At 43.0% G+C, this 11901-nt stretch overlaps 1 protein-coding gene across 2 annotated transcripts in view; it reads right to left on the bottom strand.

Annotated features, from left to right (window-relative positions):
• Positions 1–11901, bottom strand: part of LOC101849969 (toll-like receptor 4) — a 26318-nt gene that overhangs the window by 3065 nt on the left and 11352 nt on the right. The window contains exons 1-2 of one of the 2 annotated variants that reach the window (XM_013089329.2): positions 3237–3462; positions 2–497 (exon numbers count right to left, since the gene is read on the bottom strand). In XM_013089329.2, coding sequence (XP_012944783.1) covers positions 2–494 — 493 coding nt within the window. In that variant the 5' untranslated portion in view covers positions 495–497; positions 3237–3462. Of the gene's footprint in view, position 1; positions 498–3236; positions 3463–11901 lie in introns of those variants that run through there. The other variant, XM_013089330.2, reaches the window with a different exon arrangement.

The raw sequence follows: 11901 nt of genomic DNA, 5'->3' as shown, positions 1-11901 counted from the left end.
TTGGCTTGAATTCGATCTATGCCATGACTATTTTCAACACGGTGACAGAAGCAGTCGGTTGAAACGCTGCAGTTGTACACGTCACGGTGAGTAGAGATTATACCCATCTCCAGTAGTGGCTTGTCGTCTTCCCAGGCCAGACTTTGGTCATCATTTATTATTATTCCATCATGGCTGCTCGGGTAACTCGTCTTTCGCTGTGACGTCATGCCAAAGACGCTCTTCCTGCGGCCGCTCCGGGAATTTCCGGACATTTGCTCTGATACACTTTCCGGGTCATCAGGGTCGCGTCTATTTTCACCCCCAGTACTGGCTCGGGGGGTGAGCGAGTGCTTCTTTGCCCAAGCAAGCGAAGAGTATGTCACATCTTTGTTGTTGATTAATTCCTCGTTTTCAGCCTCAGTAGTTGCTGTGGGCGTTATGGCGGTGTGGACAAAGTCTTTCAATGCGACTACAAGGCCCAGCAGAATAACAACTTTTGGTCCAGCCGCCATTTTCTGTAAAGAAAAGCAAAAGATAAACATTACAGGAGACGGTGGATATTCTACCCAATATGACATGTAATTGCTGTACAATTTGTCTTTTCCTTGCAACGACTAAGAGCCTGACATTGTACCACAGACGTTAGAGATTATAGCGCTGTCAAACATTTGAGGTGTAACTTTTCCTCAAATATCTTTTTGACCGTTGAATTAATATCACCCAAACTTTGAACAGCGGTTTGTATCAATTTGTCTCGACTGTATCATATTTTTTTCATAACAATTGAAGATAGATTAAAAACCTTTCTTCATAAATGTATATAATAAAATACTATTAATCTTCGTCACGCGGAAAATGTGATTGTTCACAGCACTTCCCGCTTCTCCCACACATTTTGCGTACGCATATGACCTACGTCACAGCTCAATAATGACATTTTTTAGTGGCAAAACTTGTTACAAGAAATTAATTTTATAGTGAACACTTTTTTTTGCACTAAAGGTTCTCAAAACATGCGTTGAATAAACAAAATCTCACGATCAGAAAAAATGGCGGACTTGCTTTTACAACTTGCCCCAGCTGTAAACCTTTTAAAATCTGTAGAAACCACCTACTGGAATTTGTTATTTTTATTCATTAAGGAATTTTTTAGAATAGAGCTAACATGTGTTTACAAAATGTAGATCTGTTAAGACAAATTGATACAAGTCACTGTGCTAAAACAGGAGAGTTTATGTTCGATAATTGACGAGTCGTTTTTTAGCTTCTTCTTTCCTATCAAACGTCTATCTTCCTTATCTCCCCTTGTTCTTTTTATTGTTGTTTTTTTTTACTCTCTTGTAACACCTCTAATCTTCTGGAGCTCATATGACCTAAGGCAGTTGCGAGTGCCGTAAAACCTCCAATAAAAGAAAAAACGAATTTTTGACCGCATTATAATAAATTACCAAAAAGCCATATTGTGAGGCCATTTTTTCATTGGTCTAACCAATAGTTCCCCATCGTCTCTGGTGTAGCGGTTAGACACTTCGCCGTCATACACACAAGACGTAAGTTCGATTCCCTAGTAGTGGGGAGACTTTTTCTCGAGTATCTCCATCTTTCTGCTGGGATTTTGCATCCCGTTCAGTCCGCATTGGCCCTGACAGGGAACGTTGAGGGAGCTCGAGTCCTGAAATCGTTATCTAATTACAATAGTATCGACGGAGGCCATGCAGAGGTGCTTTAAGGAAGGATGTGGGGCAGGAGAGCCAGGGGAAGACAAAGAGTAACATATGGATGGACAACACAAAAACACGTGTTAGTAAGAGTTTAACCACACCTGCAACACCATAAGGTCATATAACTGCTGAAGAATATATGTGAGGCAACGTGGTGCAATCAGGCTCTCGTCAAAATAATCAAAGTGAAGAAACTTGCATTTTTCAGCAGGTTTGTAAATTTCTATCAAATTTTTGTCTTTTGGCTCAACACCTTTCATGCCCATTAAAGAACTCATTTCTGTGTGGATTTTTCTGAAAAACGTTGATTAAAGGAACGAAAAATGTAAATTTTCAGTTACCACGGACTCATCTTAAGCTAAGGAAATAATAAATCTTTTGCGCCTTTTTCTCACTAATGTTCCCTCTGAAAACAGGTGACCCCCACCTCATTCATTCGCCAATATCTCGACTTGCATTCAAGATAAATTGATATTTTTTTCATCCAAATAAAGATAAGTGAACAAGCTTGAAGATGACATCAATAAATCTACATGCCCCAAAATTGACGAGAGCTTGACTCCACCACGCTGCCTCACATATGTATTACAAGAGAGTAACGTACACAAAAAAGAAAGTGGAGAGATAAAGTCGATAGGTGTATGATAGGAATGAATGAGCAAAAAGCATGGACTGTACTGGATATAAGCAGAATATGCAACGGCAACTCGCGACCGTGAAGGATGGAGGGTCAATACACGTCAACATCTGAGTCAGAGATGACACCGCCAGGTACACAGTCATCGATAGAAGCGTAAAACTTCTACGATTACTTTACATAACGAATAGTTTGCTCTCATTTGATACTCACTGGCTTCTTCGTCATGAGATATCCTCTGAATACAGTAGAATGACCAGACTCCCTTTCAGTGACAAGTTCACTCTGACATTGCATAAATTACCCCTTTTTCCGTTCTCAGTTGTAGCCAGAAATAAATATCGTCATCATCAGATCTACTTAGTCCACAAAAAGTGCACACATTAAAAAAACTTATACCGGGTGCCCATTGCGGATGGGATCGGGTTGGGTCGGGTCGGGGTCGCTCGCTCCACCCGTCGTCTGAAAACAAACGCGTTTGTTTTTGAGGCGACAAGGCGTGTGCGACCGGCTTGTGCCACTAGATCTTTTCTTCAAAATTTAGATTTTGAATAAGGCAGTCATTAATATTCAATTCTGGAACACATGCAACTGATAGCTTACCATGGATTAACACTAACCGTACGTCGTGTTTTACTATCGTATCAATACGACGAGGGGAACTCTGTGCCACCACTTTTCAAAGAGAAAATTTACTCGTTAATCCAATCCGTACGCTTTGCTTAGCAGTCTGTCAAAATGATTTTTTCGTGAAATACTGACAGTTTCAAAGAGATCTTCGATCTAGAAGTATTCTAAAATGTGAAGAATAAAACCTCGGGGGTAAAAAATGACCCCAGGGCGTACGGATAGGATTATGAAACTACAATAAACAAAAGTCAAAAGTTTGGACTTACTTCATCTGTACAGTTGACCGCCGATAATTATCCCTGCTTACAGAAAAAGAACATTATTCTGCCTTGCAGCGCGGAGCGTAGAACAAACAATTAATACGTGTCCTGCTCGCTATCTGGGAAAACCCCCGTAGGCCCTATAGTCTGAAGTGTCAGCCAATCATAAAACACTACCAAACGTGAAATGGGGGTCTTGACTACCTGTGCGGGGAAAGAGCTGTCTGTCTGTCCCGATGATATTAACGGTCTCTGGCCTGTCCCGTAGGTCTAAAAGTAGCTAAAGATTCTCCACTACCCCCCCCCCCACCCCAACCCACACGAGGACACCGGAACCAAAGATTATCTCCCACCCCCACCCCCTCTCTCTCTCTTTTCTCCCTACCCCCTTCTCTTTCTTTCTCTCTCTCACTCTCTCTCTCTCTCTCTCTCTCTCTCTCTCTCTCTCTCTCTCTCTCTCTCTCTCTCTCCCTCTCTCTCACACACCCACACCCACACCCACACCCCCACACCTCCCCCCCACCCACACACACAGCCCCCAGATACATTTGCACGCTCTCAACTTAAGACCGCTAGAACCTATACTTTCTTATACGATCCCTCTGAACGTCTAGGCTAGAACGTTTGTTTACGCTCGCCTCACGACCGTCATGTGTAACACAAGGTCGCGCCCAAGTCTCACCCAGTCACCCAGTCGCGAGATTGAGCAATTGAAACAACTTGGTAGGCTAGCAGGCCTAGAGAACCTTTGGTTTTCCCAGAGACCTGGCAGTGTAAACGTAGCTAGGTCTCTGGTTTTCCCCTGTATGTATGCCGGGGCTAACGATTTATTTTTGGATGCGTTGTGCCCCCCCCCCCCCCCCCCCCCCGGCATTTTTCATTTCAAGAGACAAGGTCGTCACGTAGGCCAAGCTAAGCGACACCACCCGCACGACAGCTAAACAAAATATTACTTGTATAACAATCGCTCTACAACTCTGAGGGGAAACGAAAGAGTTAGACAGAAACTTGAATCCTGGATTAGATTCTAAGGCCTTCAGTTAATTCATTTTTAAATGTTTGTTCCTCTCTTTTTTCGTTTTCGTTTTTTTATTCTTTAACAAAAAGTGTTTGGCCCACGACACTGTGCACCACAGACAGACACATTATCACATTTCACAGCAGAGCACTTGAGTGTCTGTGTGTAATCCTTCTCATATTACTGTATTTTATTTTTTCTTTCTTTCTTTCTTTCTGTCTTTCTTTCTGTATTGTGTATTTTCCCCCGATACACTTCGAAGAGTACAGGCCTGTGTCTCATGTTTCTTTAAATAAAAACATCTGTGGTGTAGCGAGTTAATGCGGGTGTTTTTTAACCGAACCATCGATACAATTTAGATCATTTAGAAGAAAAGCATTTAATCCTGTCTATGAGGGTGAACCAAGGCTGAGAGTGACACAGCCTACTACATCATCCTAGCAGAAGACTGAGATACTAGATATAGATAAAAATTCTGCCCACTCGGGAATCGAATTCGAGTCTCCTGCGTGCGACAGGGAAGCGCCTGCAACCGCTACACCACAGAAATGTCGGAGTGTACAGTGTCTGTATTTCGTTCGAAAACCAAAGCGGCATTGAGATTTAAGATGGCAACGACGATAAAGTGAACATGACAGAGTTAGTTAAAACTAAATGTGAGGCAGCGTGGTGGAATCAGGCTCTCGTCAAAATAATCAAAGTGAAGAAACTTGCATTTTTCCGCAGGCTTGTGAATTTTTATCAAATTTTTGTTTTTTGGCTCAACACCTTTCATACCCATTAAAGAACTCATTTCTTTGTGGATTTTTCTGAAAAGCGTTGATTAAAGGCACAAAAATTAAAATTTTCAGTTACCACGGACTCTTAAGCTAAGGAAATAAGTAATCTTTGGCGGCCATTTTCTCACTAATTTTACCTCTGAAAACAGGTGACACCCCGCCTCCTTCATTCGCAAATATCTCGACTTGTATAAAAGACAAATGGATATTTGTTTCATCCAAATAAAGACAAGTGAACAGGTTTTAAGATGATACCAATAACTCTACATGCTCAAAAATTGACGACAGCCTGATTCCACCACGCTGCCTCACAAATGCTGACAACAGCAAGACTTGGAATATTATATATGTTAAAGAGCAGTGAGTTTTTGTACCGGGAAATGCAAAGTTGAAGTGTATTACGTCATTTGCTCGGGTCATTAAAGGGGTATTCGACTGTTTTTTGTGCTCTGCGCCTAAGATGATCTATTGGTTTTTACCAAGGGAAAAGGGACGCAATACAAATGGGCATCTCCGATTGCGGAAGGAAGATGGGGAACAAAGGACTTATTTCACGAGCGTTTTTTTAATTTGTTTTGTTGGGAGTTTATTAAAAGTGTTTTACGGCCTCGCAACTGCATAAGGTCATATGAGCGCCAAGGGATGAATGTCAACAGAGAAGTCCGTACAGGGAATCAGGCTTACTCTGCTCACCTCTCTAGCTTCAAAAGCACAAAGTCTGCTTCGGCTATCAAATCATCCGGAAATACCGGGTCACAAGAGTGTGACAAACATACAAAAGAGGTAGAAGAAAATGACGATTGCAAGGAATAGGAAAGGAAAAAAACAGCCGTTCCCCGTTGCAGTTCAGGCACAGTTATGAGCATAACATTGACAAATCAGCCCATTTACAATTCTACTGAGCATAAGAACATATTAATGTCCCCCCTTTGGGAATGACCTAAAGACACTTCACTCAGTAGCACTGTCCCGGGGAGGGGGGTGGGTAGCCGCAACTATAACGTTCATTACAATTATAGCTCTCATTTGTAGGTACATTAGACCGGATATCATGCTTCTTCCTAGCGGAGAAAAAACGAAGAGGGATTGCGCTGTATTTTAAGACTTCCGTGAGAGTTAAGAGAAGCACATGGACACAATGATAACCATGAATTAGCGTCCTTGAAAAGAGCAAGGCACCGGCGGATAGATCAACTCTCTTTTTTTGTTTGTTTTTGTAAAGTGTTTCACGGCGCTCGCAACTGCATAAGGTCATATGAGCGCGCGGGACACACCTAATATTTTCAGTTGGTAGGAAATTTTGAATTTTTCCCTGGTGGCGGCCGAAGCCTACTCTTATCGATTTTAGACCACCAAGGGATCTTTAACGTGCGCAACTTGCACACGGGCCCTCCGAGATTTTTCGCCCTTGTCCGAGAAGGCAAGGTGTAGATCTTTCCTACCAGAAGATCAGGGGTGTGGCAGAAAGACAGCAGTAAGGAGGGGCCAAGGAGTAGCAGTAGAAAGGCTGCAGAAAGAGTCAGGAGCCCAGAGGAGGGGGCAAAGGAGGTGAGGGGGTGGGGGTAGAACGTGGAAACGAAAGCAGACAACAGAACATTGCTAGAGAGCAGGGAAGGAGGTGAAAGGAGACCATTTTAGAGAAGAAAATTTTTTGGTCGCTACCCGGATTCGAACCCGGGACCTTTTGAATGAGAGGCCAACACCTTAACCTCAAGGCCACGAGAGCCCCATCAACTCTCTGAGGGTGTAGTTGACACATAGGTGTCATGACGCGGTGGAATCAGCCGCTCGTCAATTTTTGGGCGTATAAAGTTATTAGTATCACTTTAAAGCTGGTTCAGTAGTCTTGCTATCAATAAAAAAAATACCTATCCATCTTGAATAGAAGTCGAGATAATTATTTTCGATTAAAGAGGTGGGTGTCACCTTATGTTTGAGGTAAAATTCGTGAGAAAATGGACGCCAAAGTGTGGTGACTTCCAACGCTTGAGTGTTTTTGAAAACTACAGATTTACATTTATTCAAATTATTGTTTGTGCCTTTAATCAACGATTTTTCGGTAAATCCACACGGAAATGCAGCTTTAAATGGACATAAAAGGCGTTGAGCCAAATAACGAAAATTAGAAAACATTTGCCCTACGGGAAGAAAATGCCGTATTCTTTCTTTTCAATATTTTGACAAGCGTCTGGTTAAGTTAGTTTTAATAAGGTTTTACGGCGCTCGAAACCTCTTAAGGTCATATGACCGCCAAGGGGTGGATGTCAACAGAGAAGCTCAAACGGGGAATCCGGCTTCCTCTGCTCACCTCTCTAGCCTCAACAGCCCAAAGTCTGCTTCGACTACATGTATCAAGGCACTCCGGGAATAGCAGTTTACAAGAGTGACAAACATTCAAAAGAAGTAGAGGAAAAGGGACGATACCAAGGATGAGGGGAAAAAACAGCAGCTCCCTCTATGTTGTTCCGGCATAGTATGAGCATGATATTGATAAATCAGCCCATTTACAATTCTATTGTGCGAACATGTTAATACCCCCCCCCCCTCCTTTGGGAATGGCCTAAAGACAACTTCAGTCAGTAGCATTGCTCTGCGGGCGGGCGGGGGCGGGCGGGGGCGGGGGCGGGGGGGGGGTGCGCCTAGTTTGACATGACGTGTCACATTATGTCCGATCAGCAGACCAACTAATGCAATGCTGCAGCTTATTTTGCACCTTAATAGATCTATTTATCAAAAATAATAATAATAATAATAATAATAATAATAATAATAATAATAATAATAATAATAATAATAAATAGCATTTGTATAGCGCATATCCACGCCCAACAGCAGGCTCTATGCGCTTTACACTATATTGTTACCCCAGCAGACCATAGAACACTCCGAAACATTCTCAACTTCCCGGGAAGCATACTGTGCAAGCAGCTGAGTAAGCGCTCAAACACTAACAAACTGACAAGATCTTTCGCTGTCTATAGCCGGGTACCCATTCCCACCTGGGTGAAGAGAGGAACATTCGTGTAAAGTGCCTTTCCCAAGGACACAACGTCGGAACCCTGACAGGGTTCGAAACCACGACCTTACGGTTGGGAGTCCAAGAGCCTAACCACTAGGCCACAAAACACGAATCTGTAAATTTCATAGTGCCATAATATTCATGTTGTTGCCTGCCTTTTTTGTATTTCAGATAAATAAACAAAGCAGAATCGAAAAGCCTGCATTATTGATTTTTAACGAAATTATTATGCTTCAGGGAACTGCGCTGGGCAGGAGAAGGAAGAGGAGGACCGATAACATTGCGGAGTGGACAGGGAAATCCTTCGCCCAAACTCAGGCGCTCCCCCCAAAAAAACCCGTGAAAAGTGGAGGCACCTCCCGAGGCTTTCTGTCATAAGCCCGTTACACATCTGCTGTCAGAATTGCTCGAGATTTATTGTAAGCTTATTTGCTGAGTTCAAGTGTGCTCCGCTTTGACAACAACAAGGGAATGTATTGTTTTGCTGTCTACATGCGTGGTGTGGATACACACCGTGTTCCGGTTTTGTTTTTGTAAAGTGTTTTTACGGCGCTCGCAACTGCATAAGGTCATATGGGCGCGCGGGACACACCTAATATTTTCAGTTGGTAGGATATTTTTGAATTTTGCCCGGGTGGCGGCCGAAGCCTACTCTTATCCATTTTAGACCACCAAGGGATCTTTAGCTTGCGCAACTTGCACACGGGCCCTCCGAGATTTTTCGCCCTTGTCCGAGAAGGCTAGGTGTAGATGTTTCCTACCTGAAGATAAGGGGTGTGGCAGAAAGACAGCAGTAAGGAGGAGCTAAGGAGTAGCAGAAGAAAGGCTGCAGAAAGAGTCAGGAGCCCAGAGGAGGGGGCAAAGGAGGTGAGGGGATGGGGGCAGAAAGTGGAAACGAAAGCAGACAACAGAACAATGCTAGAGAGCTGGAAAGGAGGTGAAAGGAGACAATTTTAGAGAAGAAAATTTTTCGGTCGCTACCCGGATTCGAACCCGGGACTTTTTGAATGAGAGGCCAACACCTTTTCCTCTAGGCCACGAGAGCCCCTGTTCCGGTTTAACTGACGGGTTTACTCAACAGTTCCACTCTAACATTAGAGATGTTACAAGAGAGTAGATCCAACACACACATAAAGGAAGGAGGGAAGATATAGACGACCGATTTATAATAGGAAAGAAGAAGCAAACCACAGCAGAGCACACGCCAACCACCCACATAAAGAGGACACTTTGGGCAAAATTGATACATGTAGTTCTGAGGTGATGAGGTTTAGAACTGGCTGGTGGTAAAAACTTGTCCCACAAATGGTTGTGTGTGTTTGTGTTTGTGTTTGTGTGTGTGTTTGTGTGTGTGTGTGTGTGTGTGTGTGTGTGTGTGTGTGTGTGTGTGAGAGAGAGAGAGAGAGAGAGAGAGAGAGAGAGAGAGAGACAGAGAGAGAAAGAGAGAGAGAGAGAGAGAGAGAGAGAGAGAGAGAGAGAGAGAGAGAGAGTTTTAGTAGAGGTTTTACGGCGCTCGCAACTGCATAAGGTCATATGAGCGCCAGAAGATTAGAGGTGTTACAAGAGAGTAACAAACATAAAAAAGGAGGGGAAGATAAGGACGATAGATGTTTGATAGGAAAGAAGGAGCAAACCACCCCAGAGCACCTGCCAACCACCCACAGAGAGAGAGAGACAGACAGACAGACAGACAGACAGACAGAGACAAAGACTCATAGTCGCCTCACACACACACACACACACACACACACACACACACACACACACACACACACACACACACATAAAAAATACCCTCACACATGCAAGCACGCACGTGCACGTGCACACGTACTCGTATACACATACACACACACACACACACACACACACACACACACACACATACTCATACACACTCACACACATACTCTCACACACAGACACACATACACGCATACTCACACACACACACATACTCACACACACACACACACACATACTCATACACACTCACACACACACATACATACATGTAAAACAAAGGAAGTGGACGAAAAGAACCTTCTCTAGTGAGATGGAATTTAGACTCTCAAACTCTCAGACAGATCTCTCGTAATGCCCTATCATATAAAACAACATAACACTAACATAAACTAGAGAAGAGACCGCAGCCCGCACACACGTGGCTCATTTTATGAACATGTCCATCTATTCACATTAAGTTTCTTCAAGGATACAATTGTTGGCATCACAGAGAACACAGTAGAATTGAGCTCAGAACGCTACCACACAACATCATTAACACCAATTCATACACAACAGTTTTGTAATGCTTCGACGAACAAACATAATCAGAGATTTTAAAAAATTGTCTTCATCTTCTTTTATTTTATTTGTTTGCTTTCACAGGGGCTGTTGAAGGCGAAATCAGACGACATAACATTGCTTGAAAGCAGGAAGGGAGGTGAAAGGAGACAAATTAGAGAAGAAAAATTTCCGTCGCTATCCGGATTCGAACCCGGGACTTATTGAATGAGAGGCGTACACCTTAACCTCTAGGCTACGAGAGCCCCCCGCCAGTACTCTGGTGTGAGCTATATTTAGTTTCAGTTGTTTTGTGACCGTTACTGAGTTGTTAATTGCATTCTACGTTTTTTTTAAGTGCACGCATTGCCAGGGTCACGGCATCTCTAATTTTAAATATAATTTTTTAAATACACAAACAATGTACATGTACATATATTACTTCAGTTTTACGAACACACCTTTCCATTCATTTTTTAAATGTTAGTCTATATCTTTATGAATATAATGCTGATTGTGCAATTTTTAGAAAATAAAAAATGCGGTGCACAGCATAAATGCTATATATTATAGGCCTTAAACAGTGAACTTTAAATATTTTTTTTTAATGGTCGAGTGAGCAACCCATGTTAAATCGGAGTAGAAATTGACCACCGTCGTGATCAGTCATAAATCATACTTTGCGAACGTTTATCATAGAATACGAACATATCTTCAAAGACAAAACAGGTTGGCGAGTAAATAACTGCTTAAGCGAAAGAGAAAATTGTAATTAAAAGTACATGTTCCACACCATAACCCAAAATAGGCTTCATTTTGGCTTTTGGTCGTGGGGCTAACCAAGATTAGAGCGTCTTTCCATGAAGAAAAAAATGAGTCATTTGTTATATATCGATATTATTTTTGAAACGTCAGCGCAAGATGAGACCATTATGCAAAAATATGTGCCATTGGAACTTGAAAACAGACTGTGGTTGGCTCTTTCCGGGTTGTGATTACTTTACCGAGAAGGCCAATTCCTGCTGAGCTTTGATTGGCTCCTGTCCTGGCTCTGATCGGCTTCTATCAGGGCTGTGATTGGTTCTTTCCGTGTTCTGATTGGTTCTTGTCCTGTTTGGGCTGGGATTGGCTCCCGTTAGACATGTGACTGCCAGTCAGGACTGTGATTGGTTTCAATTCTGCCTGTGACCGGTTTATCCCATCTCCAAAGTATGATTGGTTCCTGCCCGTGCACTGATTTGGTTCTTGCCGGGCTGTGCTGATCCCCTGTTCCGGCTGTGATTGGATGCGAGCAATGTTTGACTTATATCCGAGCTACAATTGGTTCTTTTTCGTAGTATGTGATTGGTTCTTCTCCAGGTTCCTGCCCGTGCACTGATTAGGTTCTTGCCGGGCTGTGCTGATCCCCTGTTCCGGCTGTGATTGGATGCGAGCAATGTTTGACTTATATCCGAGCTACAATTGGTTCTTTTTCGTAGTATGTGATTGGTTCTTCTCCAGGTTCCTGCCTGTGCACTGATTAGGTTCTTGCCGGGCTGTGCTGATCCCCTGTTCCGGCTGTGATTGGAT

The sequence above is a fragment of the Aplysia californica genome, unplaced genomic scaffold, assembly GCF_000002075.1.
Source record: "Aplysia californica isolate F4 #8 unplaced genomic scaffold, AplCal3.0 scaffold00930, whole genome shotgun sequence".
In the NCBI taxonomy this organism is placed as follows: domain Eukaryota; kingdom Metazoa; phylum Mollusca; class Gastropoda; order Aplysiida; family Aplysiidae; genus Aplysia; species Aplysia californica.
The sequence above is the reverse complement of the archived record's forward strand: the minus strand, read 5'-3'. Positions and strand labels throughout refer to the sequence as shown.